Genomic DNA, 25,731 nt, shown 5'->3' with positions numbered 1-25,731 from the left:
GTATATTTACGCGAGAGACTGCTGTTCATTCGAAACTTTTACGTATAATATACGTAAATTTCACTGATTCACGTATATTTTTAGTAAAAATTTACGTATATTTATCGAATATACGTAAATCTCAATTTTTTTTGCTTCAGGTATGCGTATATATTTAGTAAAAATTTACGTAAATTTCCCCGATTTTTTACTGTATATAAACATATATATTAGGTAAAAATTAAGGTAGATATTTTACGGTACAAAAACGTATATATTTGATAGAAATTAACGTATATATTTTCCGTATTTTATGGTACAAAATCGTATATATTTGATAGAAATTAACGTATATATTTCCCATATTTTACGGTACAAAAATGTATATATTTGATAGTAAATAACCTAAATCTTCTCTATGTTTTCTTTGCATATGCGAATGACTGGTAAAAATTTAATCCAATGTCTTCTCCACTTTACTGTGTATAAATGCACATTTTTTGGTAAAAAATTTGCATAAATCTCCAGTTACCTTTTCACTGCATTTTTCGTAAAATGTACTTATTTTAATCTCATGTTTTTTATATAAATCTATGCAAAAACTTTCTGCATGCTATGAATGTCATTTTTATATCAAATTCTTAATGTCATTTTTATATCAAATTCTTACATATATGCCTTTTAGTTATGTACAGCAATATGGAATATACATAACTGGAAAATTTAAATGCACTAATAAATGCCAAAAGAAAAAATTAAATTTCTATTCAAAAATTATGTAACACTTAAAGGCTGAAAATCACTTTTAATATTTCATTTCAAAGTGACTACAAAATATGCAATAAATATCATAAATATCAATTCTATGTTTTAAATCAATTAATGCTATCGTTCATTTACATTTTTGTTTACTAAATTCACTTCATAAATTTAAATTTAGTAAACAACTGTAGCAAACAGTTGTTTACTAAATTCATTATTACTAAATAACACTTTAAATAAATTATTTGCTTTTCCGAAGGACATTTTTTTATGCCATGTAAATGAACGATAGCATTAATTGATTTAAAACATAGAACTCAGGTTTACAAACTTTATTGCATATTTTGTAGTCACTTTGAAATGAAATATTAAAAGTGATTTTCAGCCTTTAAGTGTTACATAATTTTTGAATAGAAATTAATTTTTTTGCATTTAAATTTTCCAGTTATATATATTCCATATTGCTGTACATACCTAAAAGGTGGGTATGTAAAAATTTGATATCAAATAAACATTTTATCTTTTAATCATAATATGCAGAACATTTTTGCATAGATTTATATAAAAAATATGAGATTAAAATAAGCACATTTTATGAAAAATGCAGTAAATAGGTAATTGGAGATTTATGCAAATTTTTTACCAAAAATGTGCACTTATACACAGTAAAGAGGAGAAGACATCGGACTAAATTTTTACCAGTTATTCACATATGCAAAGAAATCATAGGGAAGATTTAGGTCAATTATTATCAAATATATAAGTTTTTGTACCGTAAAATATGGGGAATATCTACGTTAATTTCTATCTAAAGTACAATATAGTTAATTACCAAATTCAGTAAACAGCATACATTTAGATTATTTGAATGAGTGTGCTAAATTTTAAAATTGTTAAATATAGATCAGGAAATTGTAGAAAACTTACCTTTTCCAATAGTTATGAAGTTGACTTCGTTATTTTCCTTGAAGACGAATGTTTAATGTCACAAATATTGCATTCATATCTTCAGATAATACACAAATATATACATATTTATTTATTAAAATTAAGTTTATCCAAAACATGTTAAAGAAAATATTAATTTGCATGTAAGTTAATCGAGTAACTTCTGTTTTAATTACACACATAATTATGATATATAAAAATTTTACATTTATCAACCAATCTTGCAATGTATTGTAATCTATTATTGTTGTCTTTCTCAGTTTAAAATCTTATAAATATATTAGATCAGTACTAAAAGTTCACCTCTACAAAAGAAATGCTTTATCGAGGCATTTTTAAAAAGTTCCCTTTTACAATGTAACTGTTAATTTCATAAATACGTTCATAAAATTATGCAAATTCAAAATTACCTAAATATGTTCTTTATTTTATCTTATATACCAGATAAAATTTTAAAAAGTTAATTTGTTTAGGAATATTGAATTTTTTAATATTTATCTCATGTGACTTTTTCTATAACATTATTATAAATGTACATTTTGATGTGGACATACCAATTATTTTTTTTTTCATCAAATAGCTTTATGGTATTAAATGATTTAAAAGGAGGCAACTGGACAAAAGAAAGCAATTAAAAGTTGGCTAATATTTTATTAATTTGTTGTCAAATGCTGCACATTTTAGATTATACTCATATTATAACAATGAGTTATTTAAATTATAAAATTATTATTAACATATCCCACATAAATTAACAAGTATCAAATTTCAAGTTGTTTGAAGTATTATGAACTGTAATACTTGCAAAAGAAATACACATGGAATTAATTTAAGAATTAGGTTTATTTTACAGGTATTCGAAAACTGCAATTACTGTTAAACAATAAAAACCAACATTAAATCTGAAGAGCATAATTTTTTTCCAATAATAAATTCAACATAAATTTCATTCAGCTTCACCATATTTGTTCTATAGTTCGCTGTCTTTAATATCCTGCTCGATTTTTGTAAAAGTGAATTCTTTGTCACCCAATGTTTTGAAAACAGCTCCTAAACAAGAAAAAGAAAAATTTGTAATAATTTCAAACTTCAGATGTTTTCAGTTTTTAAATATAGTTGAAGTATTAAAAGATGCATATAAAATGCACTGAGTATTTCATATTTAAAAATTTACATTTCAGTAATTAAAAATTTAAGTTCATACTATCACATAGTAAACTTCAATTATATACCTTACACAATGCCTATAATTTCAAGTAAAAAATATCTAAAGATTTTTTTAGAATTGCAAGGTTAAGAAAGTCTTTAATGGCTATGTTTGTATTTAAGTACACGAGAAAAAACTTAATTTTGTATTAATTATATTGCATTAGCCTTTCCAATTTTACTCCTACATATAGTAAAGAATATTCGCTTTCTTACAGATAACTTTTTCTTAAATAAAGAGTAAGCAGAAAACTAATCACAACACTATATACATATAAACAGAATACTTCAAAAACTTATACATGTCATTAACATATGTATATGCATTAACAGGCTATTTTACACATTTCAATAAACCAGAAACCAATACACAATCAAAAGTATTATCAGTAAATTCCTCCAAAATCAGAACATAAATCTTTAATTTTGATAACAATGGCATATGATAACAGAAAGCTGAATAACAATAAAATTATAAATATGATTAAAAAGTTAAAAGCCACGTAGAATGATAGCAAGACTAAATGAAGTCTTCCTTCAAAAATCAATTTAAATTCAAAAATTTGCCTTCCTATTTAACATTCCAAAATAGGGTTACTGCTTTCACTAACTACATTTCCTGTCTTGGCAAAATAAAAATTGTCACTTCTGTTGAAGGAAATATTTGCTGCAAACTTTGTATGCAAATAATCCAGTGAAAAAAATTTAATTGTGGCTTGAATATTTTCTTTATTAAATAAATGAAAAATTCCCACGTAATATTAATTTATGATCCACATGAAGCTTTTTACCTCTACCATATCATTTTCAACATCGAAAATCTACACTATTCTGAAGAAGCAGGAAGAAATTAAGAAACTTGATTTAGCCAAAGGAATTATCGTTACTTCCAAGCACAATCAAAGTACTCCTAGATGTTGAGAAGCTGTTGTTGGTGTGGATTAATGAGAAGGAATTAAAAGGTTGGTAAGAAAGTTAAACTATGGTTATATTATTTACCAGTGTTATTTATTAGGAAAAATTGCCTTGATATTAAAATGTTGATATTTTTTGGGGTGTGGAACGGGTTAACTGAATTTCCATTATTTTCAATGGGGAAGCTTGTTTCTAGATTCAACTGGTATAGAAATTCGCTATACCAGTTGAATGCTGGAACGAATTAAACTCGTATCTCGAGGTTCCACTGTAGATATGTAAGCATGTGTATATGCATGTATGCACATATATGTGTATGAGTATACACATACATACATAAAGAATATACACATACATACATAAAGAATATACACATGCACACATGAGCACCTACATTTAAAAATGCATGCATATAGACACATTTCTGAATCTGTTCCTGATAACAGAAGAATACCTACATGAATCATAGGATTTACATTAATCAGTTTTATTAGAATTCTTAAATGCAGAGAATTTCATCTTCACTATCCGAAAATTCAGTTTCATTTCCAGCTGAAACTATATCAGGACAATCTCATTTATATTATTTCCCTCTAACAACTGAACATTTTTAAAACCTTTTCTATTCCATGGAAAACTAATGCTACATTAAACATATATTTTCTAAATCTGAAAATTTTAAGTTAGCTTAGAAACTGTAATCATTCTTAAAAAAGTTTGATTTATGCAGATGTTAGATCAATAAAATTACTTTCCTGTGAAAAAGTAATATGGCGTTGAACAACATGATTTTACACATCAAGATATACTAAGTGAAAATTCCTGAAATGTTTTATTTCTTGGTATCTCACTGTGCAAGAATTGTATAAATAAGACTACCTCCCTTAAAAAAAAAAAAAAAAAAAAAAAAAAAAAAGTTTAGTAAATACTATGAAGAAAATTGGTTACATTATTTACAGCTCATAATTAATAGAAAACAAATCATTTCTTAGTTTATCAGAATTTATTTTTATCACATTCATAAACAGTACTAATTTAAACAAACATACCATTATGATTTCAATAACTATGAAATAGAAAATCCAAATCTGCGTCTTTGATGGTCTGGTAGATTGGACGTCTCGTTTACTACAATTCAGCAGGGTGCTGACTCCCCAGACTGTAATGTATATATATATTTAATTTACAAGGGAAAAAGGAACAAAAATATGCAGAAATGCTTATTTAAAAACAAATTTCTTGTTTTTATATAAGCATTTCTGCACATTTATAATTTTCATTTTTTTAACTATCTAGTTATATCAAAATACATGAGTTAGTAAAATATAATTCAAATAATTTAAGGTATTTTAGATCAAATACTAATTTTTCAATGAATTTTTTCCTGCAAGTTTAATAATAAACATAACTATCAAGTTTTGACTTCGAAAATTATGTTTAGAGTAACCTGAAGCTGCAGTAAATAGTAATAAATTTATTCAAAACTGAAAGTAAAGCATTCTTACTTTATTTTCTTTCTTTATCTATTATTTTCTTTCTTTTTTTTTAATCTTTTAAAACAACAAAATCAAACAAACAAAAAAGAAATGCATTCATGAAAGGACTTAGGACTTACTTATTATTCATGAAAGGATATATTTCAGTAATTACAAGTGCATGAAAATTCAGTAGATTTGGAACAAAGTACCTGTGTTTCTATTGCATAAAATTTCCTGTTTTAATAGCACAATATCTTTGAGTTAAAGATTAAAGCAAATTTATAAAACTAAATTCAAAAATAAGAAATTAAATTATTTTTAGGGAAAACACTAAGCAAATAAAAAAATTTTGAATTTCATAAATAAATGAAAGTTACATGCTTTATTTTTTGGCATAAGGTAGATAATATTTCCAGAACAGATTTCTGAACAATTAGTCATGCTAATATTGCCTTCCTTTTTCCATTAAAAGCTATTTCCTGCTTAATTACAGTATTCTTTAAGATAAATATTAAAACATTTAAGTAAAAATAATATAACTATAAAAAGGTGAGACACATAGGAACAGGAGTGACACAAACAGTAAGAAACAGACTAGTGCAAAATTTTTTCAATTTATTGATTTGGTATTCTATGTCATTAACAGTACCAAATCCTGAAAATGAATCATTAGGCACATACACAAAAGAACAACACATGGAAAATCACATTTCCTACACAGACGCTATTTATAAAATTTTATATAGGTGAACAAAGTACGAGTATTAAACACTGAAAATGTAAAATATTCACTTACTTTCTTCAAATAATTAGTAACATCGATGGATTCAGTCACAAACACCAATCCACGAACAAACAGTATTCTTTGCGACTTTACCATTCTTTTCGACCGCCATTGCTGACTTCACAAATATCCCGCCACAACCGGAAGTAGAAAGTGTCTGCTTTGCCATTGGTCAGTGAACAAGAATTGCAACGGTTTTTTTTTTCTTTATAATTAAACATATTAAGAAAGCCTCTAAATTAGCATATGAAATACACTTACTTTTGCATTATATAAATTTATATTCACAGCATCTCTGTATTAAGGTAATAATTCAACTTTTCTACGAAAAATAGAAATGTCTGTGTATGCACATGCTCAGTGTATAATCGTAAATCCGGTTAATTTTTATAAGTTAGCGTAAAATTAACTATGCAAATTTTGAGTTCATTTATCTGAACCCTTGTACTTATTCTGTAGATCTCCATATTAAGAATGTCTTTAACTGTTTCAGGAAAAATATAAAATATAATATAATTATTTATTTACATTATTTATTTATTTTTCCCTCATATAAAAATTATTAAAATCACTATATCATTTTCCCCATACATTAAACAAAATTAAAAAATGTTAGCCTCATGTGATTTTTATAACAAAGATTAAAGGAATTGAAATATATGCAAAATATCAGGATTCAGCTTGCAATTTTGTAGAGTTATTATTATTATTATTAAATAAAAATATTAGTATATCTTTGATTATAATTAATGATCCTTTGGTCTACATTAAACTATTGTTCAAGAAGTTAAACATTTCGAAGCATCTTCTGCTCTATTTATTATGCTGTTTCTCGACATGAAAGATTTGCTAGTCTTATTCCAATTTAATTGCCCACATTTGATAAATTAAATAAGGCGAGTATTGTACCAAACTCAGTAAGTACACAAATTTAATATACAGGTTATTCCAGTTAAATGGGTTATAGGATTTTCATAAAAGAAATTAAATTGTGTAAATTAACGTAAGTGTTGATATGAATAAAAATAACAAATTTGATATAAGAAAATAAATAAGTTATTTTGAAGATCTTTAAATTAAGAAAATATAATTTTTTGCAAAAATGCATGTAAAGATTTAGCTCACATGTTAAAATTCATAGAAAAATTTTAGCCTCATATATGAATGCCCCTTTTTTCATGTTCGTCGAAAAGGAAAACAAAGTGAAATGCCAAAAATGCACTAAATATTTTGAATTAATAAACTTCATTTTCAATCTTTTTAGACTTCGTATAATATCCGTAAAAGTGACAAATGAAATATACCATTATGGCGGTAGTTTTTTCAGTACATTCGGATTCGTACAATTTTCGTAAAAATAACATGTGAAAAATAACGATAAAGAGTCAACAGTAACTTCAGCCTTTTTCATTCGTATAAATTTCGTAAAAGTAACGTGCAAAAAATACCATACCCTTATTTCACCAAAATTATACGTATATTTTTGGAGACGTGCTGCCTGGGATCCTTCTTTATCCTTCTCTGTTTGAGCTTTCAGGTAGAAAATTCATTACTATATAACATCATATACTTTGGGCTATGGAATTATCAACTGCCTGAACTTATGTGACTGGACAACTCTGTGGATAACTGCTACAGTAATACTGACACACATCATTAGGTGTGTAGCTGATAAGAACATGAATTTATGTTATTATTGAAGAAGTTATAGATTTAGAAACTGGTTAATATATAAGTTCCACTCTCCACGACATAGATCCTATCCATGACAATGTAATGATTAATTGGTTGTATATTTATTTTTCATATGGATTATTATGTAACAATTATTGTACAGATGACATTGCCAATTTAGCATTATAATATTACTATCATTGATTCAGTGAATGCCGCTGGCGGTGGATGATAGATTCTTTTCTGTCGCATGGACATAACTCTGATTGGTGTAGAACCTTAGGTCGGAGTCCATGCGACAGCGTTTTGGTCACTAACCACTCTCAGTTGATTAAAAACTTCCCATTGGAATACTAATTGTTTGAAGGTAAAGAATAATTGCATGCTTGATGTAGTTATTGAAATGCAAGAAACAGATAATCTTTCCATTTTTGCAAATCCAGAATAGTAAGCATTTCAGGAAAAAAATTTGGAAGCTCAAGAAGACTTTCATAAATTTCTTTAACACTAGAATTACGGAAGGGGTCATTTTGACACTTGGCAAACTTTTATCTGTGACAGCTCTTCTTTTTTTTTTGCAAATATCTTAATCTTTTCTCGACTTTTCCTAAATCATTGTGATTTATGAAATAGTAAAGATTTCAAGAAAATCGTATTTTTATTTTAGCTCTTAACAAATGATTATACCTAGAAATACGGCAGGTGTCATTTTGACCTCTTGAGAGAAAAGAAATGTAAATACATTCCATTGTATTATCTGAACACTGTTACTTATGTAAACTAATTTTATTTGCTAAACAAAATACAAAGGAAAAGAATATGGTGGGTCTGCGTAGTTTCACATCTGCTAGTCACATGATTTGAAATATGTGCAATACTTTTCTTTGTGGAAAGAAAACAGAGAAAAGAGATTATTATGAGCTGAACGTTTGTAGATTTTTTGTAGATATTTTGTTTATTATTTGAAACAAGTTTTAGTGGAAAATTTTATTCTATTTACATGAATTTATTATAGTGACGTACTAATGGCGCATAGAAAAGGACTAACGCATGAAGAAATCGTGAAACTGATGCAAGAACCATCTGATGCCGATTCCGGTTCTGAAATCGAAAATAATTCTACAGATAAAGATGGAGATGAAACATCTTGTGATTCTGAATTTATTATAGAGAGGCAATATCAACCTCTAGCTCAAGTGAAAGTACAAATAGATTTGTTTCTACGAGTTCAAATTTCTGCCGTACCTAAGAATGCCAAAGTGGGACCTAGTAGATGCTCAAAAGGGAATATGAAATTCAATGTAATTCAGACTAACACTTGTAAAGAAATTGCTAGTGATGGAACTGTATGGAAAGTAAGAAATACTTCAAATACTTCTGGTCTGCGACCCTTGCAAATACCTTGAGAGAAAATGCAGGACCAACATCCTATGCTAAACGTCACATTTGTTCTGGTAAAGCTCTTAGTGCGTGGAAGTTAATAATAAATGAAAAAAATTTATGCGTCATAAAGGAGTGTACTGATGCTGAAGCCAAGCATAAACTTTATAATGACTCTTTCTCTATTTTATTATCAGAACTGGAAGCATTCATAGCATTGTTGTACGTAAGGGGGGGCATTAGCCGCCAAGAGCTTACCAATTCTTAGTTTGGGGTCCAAGACTTGGGGACCAAAGTTTTTTCATGAAACTATGAGTAAAGATAGATTTCTCGAAATTATGAAATTTCTTCGTTTTGATAATAAACTAACAAGGTCTTCACGTTTGCAGTGTGATAAATTTGCACTAATATCTGAGGTATGAAATACTTTTATAGAAAACTGTAAGCTTTGCTACAAACCAAATGAAAACATAACGACTGATGAACAGTTATTCCCTACAAAAACAAGATGCCATTTTATGCAGTATATGCCTAACAAGCCCGATAAATTCAGAATAAAATTTTGGCTAGCAGTAGACGTTAGGACAAAAGACTTATTAAACGTATTTCCATATTTAGGAAAAGATCAAATGAGACCAAGTGATCAAAGTTCAGGAGAGAACATAGTAAATTGTTTAGTTGATCCTTACAAAAATATTGGCTGAAATATAACTACAGACAGTTTCTTAACATCAGTAAAACTTGTGAAATCCCTAAAATCAAAAGGATTGACTCATGTTGGAACAGTGAATCGTGCAAAAAGAGAAATTCCCTCTAGTTTAAAAAATGTAAGAAACAAACTTTAGTTGTGATGAAACACGATTATATAACACTTACATCATATCAAGGCAAAAGGAACAAAAATGTAATTTTGTTAAGTACACTCCATTCATCAGTTGAATTTGAATCTAATGAAAAAAAGGTTCCTGATGTAATACAGTTTTACAATTCTACAAAATTCAGGGTAGATGTTTTGGATTAAATGGCAAGAAAGTACTCCGTGAAAGCACCATCATGCCATTGGCCAGTTCATGTATTCTACAATATTTTGGACTTAGCAGGCATAAATGCGTGGATTCTGTATAAGGAAGTTACAAAAGAAAATATCAGCAGAAGGGATTTTCTATTGCGTTTGGCAGAAGAACTAAGAGAAGAATATATATCTAGTAAAAACAAATTTGTTTTCTCTTCAAGTGGCTTTGTGGATGGACAAGATTCAATAGAATCAAAAACAAGAAAGAAATGTCAAGTAAGGAAATGCAAAGGTAACAAAACTTCTAGTATTTGCGACTACTGTAATAAATATGTATGCGGATATTGTACACAAAAAATTAGAAAGATAAGCGTGTGTGCTAATTGCTGCGCTGACTAATATATTATCTATAAATAAAATATTTCTATTTCTATGTACTCTTTATAGCAAAAAGTTTGTTTGAAAATACTTTATTAATTAATATTTGTATTAAAAACCACTTTTTTTTTTGGAAAAATTTGTGTAAATATTTATACATTTCATTTTCTGTGTTTCTGAAATGTAAGCTATCAAAAATGGAGGGGGGATTACATTTTCCGATGGAAATATTTAAATGCTTGTTCCTTATTTGACTACATACCTGTAAAGTTTCTATATTCTTTAAAATAAACTGTAGTTGTCATAATTTGCATTATTTTAATTTCTTTTTCACAAATATATTATATCATATAGAGAAATATGCAGATATCATATCAAGGGGTCAAAATGACACCCGCCGTAATTCTAGGTATACGAAGACCACTGTAATTCTAGTGTTAAGTGGGAGAGATGTAGAGATTTTCAAAGTCATAGCAGTTGATATTGTAAATTTTTAGATTCGTAATTTTTTCAGTTATTTGCAAGTTGATATTAATAATCCAACAGTAGTTTTTTTTAATCAAAATTAGCTTTTTCAAAAACTAATTGATTTAAGTAGATTTAATCATTGATTTTGAGGGTGAAGTCCCTTTTCATTAGGAGCAAAGAAATCTGCCAAAATCTATAGATTTTCTATGATAAAATCTGTACCTAACACAGGTTCTTGCTTCACTTTTATGATTTATTTGAGTCATGTTTCTCTTCTGTCTTCTATGAAGAAAGTTGATAGCACAGAAAATTCTTTTATACTAAGAGTAAATCCAGTTAAATTTAAATTTGAAGAAGTCAAGTAGTAAATCTTTGATGAGGCTATTAACTGTAAACTTATTTTTGAAGAAATTTTGAATGCTTAGCAGATGCCTGTGAGGAAATGAATAAAGGCTGTTAAAAATATATTTCTTAAAATTAGGCTTATCAAACAAATCCCTTTTTTATTGTAATAAAGTAGTATTTATAGAAGTTTTTACTTTCTTGTTTTTTCCTCTAATACCTGTTTGTGTTTTCTTGCCAAAAAGACTAGACTGTTTGTGAATTTTAGCATAAAAGCCATATTCATTATTGACTGAAGAGTTTAATCCATATGGAAAGAACATTCTAAATTGTAAAATATAGAGAAATTCCTTAAAGAGTCTATTATTAAGATTAGGTATGATATAAGATCTTAATAGCTATATTATTGAAATCATGAAATTAAAAATGTTGTAGTTCCTTGGTAGTTGAATTAATACTGTTTTTATTGATTGCAAATGTTTTAATGTGTCAGAGTTCGTACAGTCCTTAAGAGTCCTTAACCTTTTAACTGTCAAGTTATTTTGATGATTTGGGTGCATAAATTGACAATTTTTTTTTTTTTTTTAGTTTCAAAAATGAAATGTTTGCCTCGCAGTCAAAAAATCTGCGCACTTTGAACTTTAACCTCTATCTTTTGAAACCTTCAATAAGATACTACCATCTGTTGAACTGAAGCCGAAATAAACTTCTCACGATATATATTCGGCTATAACAATACGATGCACTCAAAAAAAAAAAAAAAAAAAAATTAGCCCGACTAATATTCAGGTGTGAAATTTTGGAATACCAGTGCTGTGCCTGAGATTATTTTGGGCATGACAGTTAAAGGGTTAAAGGTCCTTAAGTTTTTTGGAATCCATTTTTGATCCTTAAAAGTCCTTAATTTTGGTCAAAATCAGCAGAAGGTCTTTAATTTTTATCATCTGAAATTTCTGTCTGTTTTTTTTTACGACTGACATTTTGGAAGAATATTTTTGGAGATTCACTGACGTATATGGTTATCCTTTGAATGGGTTCATGGGTTATAATTTGTTTCTGTTTCTAATATAAATGAAGGGATACTCAAGGTTCTAAGCAAGAAGTCGAACATAAGCATAGCGAAATTCATTTTTTCTAATAAAGAGCCCTTAAACAACTTTTTGCTTTTGGGGATGTGAATTCTTTTATTAAACGGTTCTAAATTTGGCTACTTATCAACATTTTGGCTATTTTAAGATCAGTTTTTATAGAAAATTTTTAATTCAGAGATCTGAGAATTTTTCGACGATTTATTTTAAAACATCGTAACATTGATAAATTTTATTAAAATAATGGTAATATATTGAAATTATATTTAAAAAATAACATTAAAATAAAACGTTTTTGTTTTTCACTGTCATATTATAAAGTTTCATTTTGGCAACTTATTATACAATATTTTCAATCTGAAAAATAAACAAGGTATAATGCTATAAAGCACAATTTATGAAACAGCTCTTAGCAAAGCAAAATTAGCTATGTAATTAATTAAAATGCCTTCTTTTTAATTTTTTCATAGTAAGAGTTTTTCCCATGTAATTGTCTCAGAATATTCAAAATTCTCAGAATATGCATCAGTTTTGTCTATAAAATTAATTTTACACTTTTTCCCTTCTTTTTTTTTTTTTTTTTTTTTTTTTTTTCCAAACTATTTCTGGCCTTTCGCTGTTACAGAATTAGTAGGGATAATTTTTCTTTAGGATTTTAGACATTGCAGCTTGGAAAGTTTAGAAGGATTTGAAGGCAAGATTTATAGAGCCATGATTCTAGAAGATTCGAGAAATATGTGACTAAATGAAAAATGTCTCCATGGTATCAACAGGTAATGGATGTATTTTACAGAAAGTTAGCCATGAATTTCTTCCTTTTTGGAGAACGTCTTGAAGAACAATGAAAATATAATATTTTAATATTTTACTTCTGATACTAGAATCTTAACATGTTTATCTTCCCTTTATTTTCTCTACTTTTCACTAGACACAAGCATGGAAAATATCAAAAATGCTTCTAATTTTATCACATGGGCAGGCATTATAAAAAGCGATTTTTTTATTAATAAAGAAATTGAAAACTTACAATTTAAAAGATTAATCTAATATATCTTAATGCACCATACACATAGCTGGCACTAGACATTTTCCCACTTGATGCAATCTCTGAGGATCCTTAATTCTGTTGCTTAGTGCCTTTCTAAATGCTTCCAATACCAGCTCTAAATACTAAAAGTTTTGCCATTTCTAGATTTTGTTGTTTGGTGTGTCATTCAATTCTAAAAGTTTGGCTCATCAGCTCTGTAACTGGCCTTTACCATATACATTTCATATTTCTTCTGAATATTCATAATACTAAAGAAATAAAATTAGCCACTTTTTCTGTACATTCTAAATGCATTTAGTGTTTTTTGGTATGACAGAAATCCTTAATCAAATCCAAAAATTCTAAAATCAAAAGGAAACATGTTGAAGAAAGAAACGGAATACACAAAGAAAATTATTCTTCGAAGATATGTGCAGTTATTATTATGTAAATTACCCAATTGTTTATGATTTCAGCCTTTGGTATAATTTCCATTTCCTAATATGATAAGAGTTACTAAGCCAGATTAAATTTAAATTAAATTGTATAATCTTTGACCACTAGTTCACATTTTTAGTTTGAATTTGATTGTTCTTGTTTAATTACATCACCATGAGCTGTAATTGATTTTCCTAGCATCAGAACATGCCTTTATGTTTTAAGTTCTTTTTAAATAAGAGGCTTATTTAAACCTGTGTCTGATACTGCAGTTACTTTCAGACATAGTGATAATATGCTTCACATCTGTTGGGGGTTTTGGACTATTTAACTTTTGCCAGATCAAGTAAACCCTCATAGGTACATTGTGGAGAGGTTGACAGGTTAAAAGATAAAGCACTCAGAAACTAGCAAGAGCATTGTTTTGTATATTGAGACAAATCTCTAATTGTTAGAAAAGATAAGATGCTTAAAGAGAAGGAAATCAATATAAACTAGCCAAAATGTCTGGGAAGGCTTCAAATTAAAATGACGGATAAATATTTTATTGAGTGTTGTTGTTACAAAACATAAATGTTTTGTAGCTTTTATTGTGTAATTATCCTAATATCGTTTAAGAATCAATGTCATAAATTACATGTATTTTAAACTTTGAAATTTTATTAGATTTTGAGTTGAATAGGGCTTTTTTATCAAATATTCTTAAAAAATAAATACAATTTAATAATGGCTATGTAAATACATAATTACTAAGGTTATCTAACTACCTAAATTAATTGTTTATAACTGTTTACCCTTAAAAATTATCTCTACATATTATTAATGAAAGGCAAGTTATTGCCTTTCATTAATACTCACTGTGGTCACAAGGTTAAATACAAAGATGTAAAAATATAAGTAAAACTTATTCTTTGCATCTAGTAAGACTTAAAATAATACAAAGCAACTCTGGTGCTTTAATGGCTTATTGGAACCTAGGTTACTACCCCTGGAACTCTACATGAAGTTACGACAGTAACTGCATCAAAAAGAGGCTGACTGACTTGCGAACCATGCCTACCTCAGGCCTTTCAGGTTTGTTTGAATCAGGAGGTCTCTCTCTAGACAAGCAGCAGTGGCGACAACATTCAGTCTTTTGTTATGAATCATGCTGATTATGATCTTACTTCTTATTTTAACTTATGCCGTTTGACACAAAATCTACCTGCTATTTACAAAACCTCTAGACTGACCAAGTATGTGATAAAATGAGGCATAAAAAAATCAACATAAAGCTAACTGTTAGTAAAACGTAAATGTTACTTATCTTCTTTCAAATATGTCCAACTATTATAAGTGTAAAACATTTGCCACTTGATAAATTGCATAAAGTTTATTTTATTCTCAAAACATATTAATAATTATGTTAATTATTTCATGTTAATGCATACTATGTAGGGATTTATTTTATTTTTAGGATGGTATTACAAAAGTGAAATTCAGGCATAGATTATATTTTTAATTGAATTTATTCAGTTGCCATTTGCTCATAGGACCTTAATTTCTTTCATCAATGGTCCTTAAAAGTACTTAATTTCCACGTGCAGAAATGTGTATGAACCCTGTGTGTGATCTATAGTTGTTGATTCTGATGTTAAGATTATTTTTAGTTTATCTAATGTAAACAAGATTGCAAGTTACAAGTAATAGAGAATATATAATTAAAAGTTTTTCAAATGATTGTTTTTGAATATATTCATCCATCAGGTAATTTGATGTTATTTATCAAATTTTGCATTTTTGCTTCTGTAGTAAAAGTATTTCTAACTATTTTGAGTTTTATCAGTTTTAAATTCGCAGTTTACCTTAATACATTTTGGGATTTACTTTGTTTCTTTCTTGTTACAGATATTAAGAACTTACTCCTCTGCCTGTAATTTATATATTTTTTTTATATTTCTTACATCAAATTGGATTAGTTCTGTTTTTCATGTTTCTGGACTTCATCCACTCATATTAAAAATTTGTGTTAGATTTTTTAAGCTTTTTTAAATTTGTTTGTTTATGAATTATGCTTTTATTATTTAATCCAGCCTGTGTGTTTTCAAAATTTGCATTTATCTTTGTTTTTTTCTAATTTTGAATTAAAAAAAATATTTTAAAAATTACTTGTTATTTTAGAATTACCTTGAATTTATTCTTTTTTTTTTTTTTTTTTTTTTATTCTGCAATTTTTGCACTGCCTACTTCAGCCTGTAGGAGTTGGACTGATAAAGAGACAGATTACTTTTATTGTTTTTCAAAAGTTATTGTTTTTCTGAGATTATTTAAAAAAATTTTATTTGTGTCCTTGTCAGTTCAAGAACAGGCTCTTTTATTTATTTACTTCTTTCATTGCACCAACCCGCTGATAGTGACGCAGTGAAAGATGCGAGTATCGTTTTCAGTGTTTAGTTTTGGCATGTTTTGCCCCCTATTTCTTGATGTTTGCCACTATACTTCTGCTTTTTTGGGTTTTTTTTTTTTTTTTTTCATGTGTTTATTCTAAATTAAGTATGGGATAGGTTTTAAATAGTTTTTTTTTTTTTTTTTTTTTTTTTTCCATCATTACCACTACTTATTGCTGTATTGCTGCTATCAGCACACAATAGATTAGACTTTTAGCTATTTTTTACTTCGTATTTATATGTTTTAGCCCAGCAGCGGCTGAGCTGTAAAATCACTGAACACTGCTAGTTCCCACATGGCCTTCCTTAGGTGAAGGCTTTAATGTATAGATTCACATGATGACATAATGGAGATAGATTTCACCAAAAGAAAAAAGCCATTTATTCGTGGACATTCTCGATCAGCATAAACATGTTTATGTATCATTTTGTAAATGATGTAATATCTGAAGCAGAGAAATGCACAGCATACAAGTAAGTAGTGCATATTCAGTTGCTGGATTATTTATAAATTCTTTTAAATTCTGGACTGGAATTTAGGGCTTAGCACACTGCAGTTTATATGATGTAGATTTGTTTTCCGGAAAAAGAACTTGGCAAAATTAAAATCAGGAGTTAAAAGGAGTATTTGTATATTAAAGTTAGTAATTTTCTTTCATATTTTATATATTAATATATATGTGTGTGTGTGTGTGTGTGTAAGATAGAAAAAATCTATGTAATTGGAACAAGAGCCTAAACTGAAAATTGTGTAAATGAAATGAAAAGATAAATATTATTATTTGCCCCAAAAGGCTGTTAGTTTCAGAACACAGTTTTACATTCCTTCATTTTTCATTCGAGTCTGCCATTTGGGAAAATGCGAGCTATTTATCTTTCATATTGAATCTGTAATTGATTAACAAATTAAGCCCATATAAAATCAATAAAGGCAGTTCTTGAGAATATTGTTATTTTTACCTTTTAATTGGATTGGTTTAAATAAAAATGCATTTAATTCACAATATATCTAAATAAAAACATTTTGGGCGACCATTAAAATTCCAAATGCTTTCAGATTTTTAATTTTTATAAACATGCTTTTGAATCTTAAAAATGGAGCATTGGTTTCTTTTATCATTAGTATAAAATGTAAAATTTAACTGGAATCGTAAAAAAGGCTCCCATTCTTCTATTAAATGCTATTATCCACCTCTGGGAACATAAAATCCCAGAAATAAGTTTTTGATTTATTAATATTAGTATTTACTACTAAGCAAATCTGTATAAAAGGTAAGGTAGTATATAATAATAAAATCGTAACAACACACTTTTTTCAAAAAATAATTGTCTAATAGGATCATTCCTTTAACTTCCTTTGCACTGAATTATTTTAAGCACATCCATAAACTATAATGTATGCTAATGCATTATAGTAATGGAATAGATATTCCAAAATAATTTCAAAATTGCACTCTATTTGGCATAGACCTGTCACACATTTTTTAATGTAGTGTAATATTTTGTCACCATATTCACTGAAAGTGCATAGTATTTTGAGTTTCCTTTAATAGTATTATTTGTAATAGAATATTTCATTATTTTATATATTTAAATTTTGATGTACCTTGCTTTTGAAATCAAAATTGTTACTGTTTTTCAAACTGATTTTTCTAACTTTTTTACAGGGTAGAAGAAAAAACATAAAAAATAATATGACAAAATCTGTTAAAAGAAAAAAGAAATTAGTACTTCTTAAAAGTAGTGAATTGGAAAGCAATGTGGATGATAGGCAGTCCCTAAAAGATTCAAACTTTATTGCTGATCAGGGAATTAATTCTCAAATTAGGGATGGAAATTTATTATCAGATGTTGAACTGGAGCCCAGTGGCAGTAAATCAGCACAGTATTGCAGTGAAAAGTTAGAAGTGGATAGTGAGAATGGTGATCTGCATTTTGAAATGGGATCCTTTAGAAAGAGCTCATATGTGTATACTGGTCCAGTATGGTTAAAGACTGAAAAATATTCAGATAAATACTCAAGTTTGAAATTAGCAGACTTGAATTGTGAAGAAGAATCAAGTTCAGATGCAGAGCGATGCCCAAGAAATATTGTTGATATGAAGTTCCAAGAATATTTGGAATTTTCATTACCTTTTGAAGGAACTTTTAATTCTTTTAGCAATGTAATGTGGGATGGCGAGTCACAAGAATCTTTACAAACAACAGGGCCTCCAAAGAAGCATTTATGTGAAACATTGATTGATGGAATTCTTCACCCTATCTATGATGAAATGTTTATTTACCCTTTGAAAGGAAAAACAGAATTAAGAAACAGAATAACATGGCAGAAAAAGAAGCATCTTATCGAGCTTTATAAAAGTCAACTGGAAAATGGGGAAATTTGCATTTCAAATTTACTTGATTCAGAAAATGATATAAATCATGAACTGCTTTATGATATTCTCACATCAGATATCAAAGTGTGATAAGAAAATAATTTTAGACTTCTTTATTTGTATATTACCAGGATGCTATATATGGTAGTTTAACAGTAAAATTCGTGAAATTTTATCAGTTGCTATGCGAGAATCAAAGACAGAATTCCTGTTAATTAATAATAAAGTTAGATTTAATTTTGATTTTTGTTACACTGTGGAATAATCTAGAATTTAAAATTGTTTCTCATATATTAAAAATGTATTTGAAGGTGATTTGTACATTTATTTATGAACTGCACCCAGTGAGCATATTGTGAGATATTATTATGTATTTTAATAATAATTTTTAAATAATTTAATAATTAATACATAATTAAGTGAGAAATATATATTATCTTATTCAGTTCCTTTTCATATTTTGAAAAATTAAATTAATGGAATACAGCAGATTTAGTCAACTTTATTTTAGTAAATTTTTCAAAAATATTACTTAGTTTTTAATTTTGGCTTTTGTATCAAAATCATAGTTTCTCATAGAAAAAGAGCTTAAAATTTTAGCCTTTGATAATCAGAAATTAAAATAGAGTAAAATATTCAAGTAAAACATAATCCACATTTGAAGCTTAAATTTTTATATTATGCTAATTGCTGTGCTAAATTTTTTTTCTATGTTAATTTTATTTAAAGTTATATGCAATTCTGTAATTAGCAGCAAGCTATAATTTTGAATGGATATTTAAAATAAAATTTGATTATTGTTTATAAATTAATTATTTTTTATTTCCAATGGCAGATTAGAAGACAATTGTAGTCAGAAATACAAACAGAAGAAACAAGTAATAAAACTAAAACTACAGTAAGTCTATAAAATCTTTCATCTTGTGCCGAGCTCTCCAATATTTCTCCCACAAGTGTCCTGATTCCGGTGCAAGGCACAGACTCATGGTTCTCATCCGTTTCCTCACAAATGTTGCACAATTGGCAAAGAATACTTGGAGGTACTTTTATATGATATAGATACTTGGAGAGGCAATCATGGCCAGTGGCAAGGTGAAAAGTGACGACAGATGTGTCCCTTGGCTATAGTGGAATATTTGTGATTTTCTCAGTCCATTTCTTCTCTTTGTTTGCCTCTTTGATATTATTCCAATAGTCCTCTCTAACATATTTTTTTTTTAATTAACTGTTTGGTCATATGACAAGGAATTGGTTTATCTGTTATTTGAGCAATTTTGGTTGCCTTCTTTGCCAGGGAGTCAGCCATTTCATTACCTTGGAGTCCACAGTGTGCTGGTACCCACTGCAAAGCAACTTTTTTGTGGTTTTCGATTAAATCATTGAGGCTCAGGTAAATATTTAAAATATCAGCTGAAATTGCAGCTTCAGATAGCATTTTGGAATTAAGATTTTGGAGAATTTTTGGAAGAACAACGAAAACATAATGTTTGAATGTTGTACTTCTGATACTAAAAGTCTTTTTCTTAACATGTTTATATTCCCTTTATTTTTTCAACTTTTCACTAGACACAAGTATGAAAAATATCAAAAATGTTTCTAATCTTTTCACATGGACAGGCATTTATAAAAAAAGAATTTTTCTCTTGATAAAGAAATTGAAAACTGACAATTTAAAAGATTCACCTTATATGTCTCAATGGATTATACACAGGATTGACACAAGGCATTTCACCACCTGATGCAATCTCTGTGAATCCTAAATTCTGCTCCCACTGCCTGTACTAAATTCTGAAAGTTTTGCAATTTCTAGATTTTGTTGCTCGGTGTGTCACTAAATTCTAAAAATTCTGCCTCATTGGCCCTGTAACCAGCCATTACTATACATCATTTCATATTTGTCAGCTTTTTCTTTACATTCTAAATGCATTTGGTTTTTTAGAATAACAGAAATCTTGAATAGATTCTAAAGTGAAGAGGAAACAAATTGAAGAAAGAAGTTGAATGCATAAAGAAGAAGAAAATTATTCTTCGATGATATGTACAATTATTATTATGTAAATTAACCAGTTGTTTATAATTTTAGCCTTTACTATAAGTTTCCTTTTCCGTTTCCTCACCATAATGCAAATCATATAGTTTTTAAAATGAGGTTTTGGGACTGAAAGACAGAGTGTTTTTGCCCTCCACTTGGATGTTGTATTAGTTTCTGCCAGCTCTATAATTTGTAATTATTCATCTTTGCGTAATTGTTGCTAACATTTGAATTTGTTACGGCGATAGAGTTACTGAGCCAACTTAGATTAAAATTAAATTTTGTAGTCTTTGACTGCTGTTTTACATTTTTAATTTGAATTTGACTGTTCCTGTTTAATTGCATCACCACAAGCTGTAGTTGATTTTGTCAACATAGGAACATACCTGTATGTTCTAAGTTCTTTTTAAATAAAAGGTTTATTTAAAACTTAATGTGACTTTGTAGTTACTTTCAGACATAGCAATAGTTTGCTTCATGTCTATGAGAGATTTTGGACTACTTAACTTTTATCAGACCAAGTAAAACCTCGTTACATACACTGTTAAGACACTAGTAAATTAGAAGATAAGGCACACAGAAACTAGTAGGAACGTTGGCTTGTGTATTGATATTAGGAAAGATGTTTAAAGAGAAGAAAATTGATCTAAATTAAACCAAAATGTCTGGAAAGGCTTCAAATTAAGAAAACACATAAATAATTTGTTATGTATTGTTGCTACAAAACGTAAATGTTTTGTGGCTTTTAATGTAGAATTACCCTAATACCGTTTAAGACATTGATTTAAAACTGACAATGTAAAGTTACATGCATTTTAAACTGTGAAATGTTATTAGATAGTAATTTTATTAGTGCTTTTTCAACAATGTTTTTAAAAAATAAATAAAATTTAATAGTGGTCATGTAAATCTATAATGATTAAGGATATTTAACTACCTAATTTAATTATTTGTAGCCCACCAGTGGCCAAGCGGTAAAGTCACTGAACACTGGTAGTTCGGTCCGAGGTTCGAATCCCGTGAACGGGCTGGCTGCATGGGCGTTTTCGTGGTTTTCCCCATGTGTAATGTGTATATGAGCCAGTTTCCCTTAGAAAGTCCTCCACGAAGGCATTCCTCCTCTTAGGCAGATAGCCCTCGAGGCTTTGCCATAATCACACACACACATAATTATTTGTAACTAACCGCTCACCTTTAATTTCTGCATATTAAAGCAAGTTATTGCCTTTCATTAATCTTTATTGAGGTCACAAAATACAGCACAAATATGTAAAAATTAATGTAAAACTTATTCTTTGCATCTACTGAGACTTAAAATAATACAAAACTTATCACTTCTGACGCATTAGTGGTTTATTGGAACCTTAAAATATATTAACTAGGTTACAATGCCAGGAACTCTACATGAAGCTATAACACTAACTACATCAGACAGATGGAGCAAAACTAACTTTCAAAACTTGCCAAATTCAAAATTACCTCAGGCTTTTAGGTTTGTTCTGATCAATAGATTCTCTCTAGTTAAGCAGCAGCACTGGCAACAGCCAATCTTCTGTTACGAATTATGCTGATTATGACTTTATTTCTCATTTTAACTTATGCCATTTTACATAAAATCTACCTACTATTTACTAAACCTCTAGACTAATTACATGGCAAAATGAGACATAATAGAAAAAATCAACATAAAGCTAACTGCTAGTAAAACGTAAATAAAATGTCCCTAATCTTCTTTCAAACTATTACTTATTTGAAACTAGGTCCAAATATTGTATGTGTAAAATATTTAATGCTTCCTGATAAATTTTATAAAGTGGATTTTATTCTCAAATTTGTTTTATAGTTATGTTTATTAAATTATGTTTAATAAGAATGCGTCCTACTTACGGATCTATTTTATTCTTAGAGAATTATTACAAAAATGGAGTTCAGACATAAGTTGATTGAATTTTAATTGAAGTTATTCAGCTCCCATTTGCTGATAGATCCTTAATTTTTTCCATTAATGGTCCTTAGAAGTACTTAATTTCTATGTGCAGAAATGTGTACGAACCCTGCACGATGACAGAGGGGTATTTCACAGCGGAAAACAATCTAGTAGTCTAGTAGTCTTTCCCATAAAATTAGTGCCTGCTTTTCGATTACTAATGTAATACTCATATGTTGGGGTTAGATATCAAAAGTGCATCAGTCGGAGTTGTCTTAACCGCTCCTGTGATGAGACGAAGGGCTTGGGAATGGAATTTTCCCAAGGTATCAGTAACTTGCCTAACCTGCCGCCACCAAAGTCTCGAAACAGCAAGTAATAAGTGGCAAAATATAGGAATTATAGGTCAGGTCAAAGGGTTGTTCTGCAGTATCTCCACTTAGAGCCAGCAATTCTTCTCAGTAAAGTAAGTCTCTTAGTAGCTCTTTTATTAGCAATATATTTGTAACATCCTCTTTCCATGTCAGTTTATGGTAAAAAATGACACCCAAATAAGAGAAGTGGTTGGTCTGAAGACTAGGGAGGTTTTGGTAAAATAAATCCAGCTTGATCGGTGGTGTGTGAGGGAAAAAGTTTGATATAAAATGTTTTCTAGATTTACTTCCATATTATTAACATGACAAAAATCGCTGAATTTATTTAGAGCCTGATTTAAAGGAATTTCAGATTGTAATACATATAGCCTGTTTTTGGGGATTTTTAGTCTAGATCAGGGGTCTCCAAACTTTCCAGCCTTAGGGCCATACTGATTACTCCAGTAAGTTCCGAGGGCCAAAACCATATTATCATTGTTGCCGGTGGTAAAAAGTGAAATAGTCCACTGATGAAAAAAAAAGTCCGAAAAAGTACGCAACGTTTTATTAATTTTCCTGTCATTATCTGTAATTTCTAGATTAGTCGTAGAGTACGAGCCATGAGGAGTAACGTGACACGACATCTGGTGGACACAAGCGGAAATAGGTAGTACCTTCTATCGCTAACAGATGGCGCTAATAGCACGTACAGAAGTCTCCTATGACACTGTTGTGAAATAAAATAGTGCGTACCTCCTTAAAACGTGTTTGTGCGTGTTTAAGACATCTTTGTAACAGTATTTTGATTTGAATTGTTGCTTTTGTGCATGATTTAGTAGTATGGAAAAGAAGCGAAAAATTGATAGTGAATGCAGAAAATTCAAAGATCAGTGGAACATTCAGTATTTCGTAATTGAGTCCAGTAACAAGGCGCTATGTTTGATTTGCAATGAAAGCATAGCCGTTCTCAAAGAATATAACATTAAACGTCATTATGAAACAAAACATTTTCAAAATTACTCAAAATATACAGGAAGTTTGCGGACAGAAAAATTCGAAGCTATGAAGCACGGATAGAAATCGCAGCAATCTTCATTTACAAAACTCAAAACTGAACAAGAGGCTGCAACTCGTGATAGCTTTCGTGTGGCTCTTGAAATTGCAAAACGTGGAAAACCATTCACCGATGGAGAAATGATCAAAGAATGCATAATTGCAGTAGCCAAAGAAATATGCCCTGAAAAGGTAAATTTATTAAAAACTGTCAGTATGTCAGCAAACACTGTGGCTCGAAGGGTAGAAAACATCGCTGAAAATATATCCTCTCAACTGTTCGACAAAAATGGACATGTTGAGTGGTTTTCTTTGGCCTTGGATGAGTCAACGGATGTGTCAGATACTGCTCAGATGTTGATTTATATTCGAGGAGTAGATAAAAGCTATGAAGTGCATGAAGAACTTCTTGATATGTATAGTATTCATGGCACAACTACTGGTACAGATATTTTTAAAGGAGTTGAAATGGCCATTAATCAAAAGAACCTTCGATGGAAAAACTTGAAATGTATTACAACTGATGGAGGCAAAAACCTGAGTGGGAAAGATAAAGGAGTGGTCGCTCTTGTGTCAAAGGCTGTAGAAAATGACGGTGGTTCAAAACCATTAGTCTTACATTGTATCATTTATCAACAGTCTTTGTGTGGAAAATGTTTGGATATGTCTGAAGTTCTGAAACCAGTCATATCAACTGTTAATTTTATCAGATCTTTTGGGCTGAATCACCGACAATTTATTGAAGAGATTGGAGAAAATGACTTACCTTATCATACTGCCGTACGTTGGCTTAGTTGTGGGAAAAGTCCTTCAGTGCTTTTTTGAACTTCGAACAGTGATCGAAATTTTTTTTGAATGAAAAGCATCGCCCTCTTACTGAATTACAAAACAACGCATGGCTGTGGAAGTTAGCATTCTATGTTGATTTGACAAAACATGTGAACGAACAGAATTTGAGATTGCAAGGAGAAAACAGCATCTTCCTGATTTATACACTAATATCAAATCATTCCGGAAGAAGTTGATACTGTTTCAATCACAACTACGAAGTAAATGTTTTTCACATTTTTAAAACATGTGAAATATTCAGCCACACCACTGAGACTGAGTTTCCTATCGATTTTGCAATCGAAACTTTGAGTGCTTTGAAAATAAATTTTGATACTCGTTTCTCGGACTTTGATGCCATTGCGAATCAAATTAAGATTTTTCAGAATCCTTTTGATACTGACATTGAAACCCTAGCCCCGGAACTTCAAATGGAAATGACTGATCTACAGTGCAGTGATATAATTAGGAACAAATATCAAAACTCATCTTTGTTGGAATTTTATAAGTCTTCCACTGACACAATTTGATAATTTGCATAAATTTGCTCGTGGGCTGTTTTCTGTTTTTGGTACTACTTAATTGTGTGAGAAGACCTTCTCCAAAATGAAGTACACAAAAAATGTTTACAGATCTAAATTAACTGATGAGCATCTTAAATCTCATTTAATAATTGGTACAAGTAAAATGAGTCCACAACTACAAACTATTGTCAGTGGAAAGGCTCAATTACATAAATCTCATTAGTATTTCATATGTCATTATGCTTGTTATAAGTTATGTTTTTATTTAAAATGTATAAAATGTTAGTTGGATTCATTTCAATAATTTGTTAGTTATTATATACTGAAGTTA

At 29.1% G+C, this 25,731-nt stretch overlaps 2 protein-coding genes across 3 annotated transcripts in view; both read left to right on the top strand.

Moving 5' to 3' along the window:
* The window catches only part of LOC118202102 (uncharacterized), a 40,807-nt gene extending 19,658 nt beyond the window's left edge, over nucleotides 1-21,149 (top strand). Inside the window, exons 1-2 of one of the 2 annotated variants that reach the window (XM_085815402.1) lie at nucleotides 13,047-13,187; nucleotides 17,973-21,149. In XM_085815402.1, coding sequence (XP_085671528.1) covers nucleotides 13,167-13,187; nucleotides 17,973-18,773 — 822 coding nt within the window. In that variant the 5' untranslated portion in view covers nucleotides 13,047-13,166 and the 3' untranslated portion in view covers nucleotides 18,774-21,149. Of the gene's footprint in view, nucleotides 1-13,046; nucleotides 13,188-17,972 lie in introns of those variants that run through there. The other variant, XM_035374256.2, reaches the window with a different exon arrangement.
* A 3,040-nt stretch (nucleotides 21,150-24,189) lies between these two features.
* Nucleotides 24,190-24,873, top strand: LOC146997672 (general transcription factor II-I repeat domain-containing protein 2-like). The gene has a single exon (XM_085814375.1). The coding sequence runs from the start codon at nucleotides 24,190-24,192 to the stop codon at nucleotides 24,871-24,873; it is 684 nt and encodes a 227-aa protein (XP_085670501.1).
* The last annotated feature ends 858 nt before the right edge of the window (nucleotides 24,874-25,731 follow it).

Source organism: Stegodyphus dumicola, chromosome 4, assembly GCF_044657685.1.
Source record: "Stegodyphus dumicola isolate Sdum_Otavi_A_Nest chromosome 4, ASM4465768v1".
Taxonomy (NCBI): Eukaryota; Metazoa; Arthropoda; class Arachnida; order Araneae; family Eresidae; genus Stegodyphus; species Stegodyphus dumicola.
This window is presented reverse-complemented; position numbering and strand designations above follow the sequence as displayed.

What these genes read in the sequence shown, in the direction of transcription:
- LOC146997672 (XM_085814375.1), top strand. Translation starts at nt 24,190, where the DNA reads ATGATCAAAGAATGCATAATTGCAGTAGCCAAAGAAATATGCCCTGAA.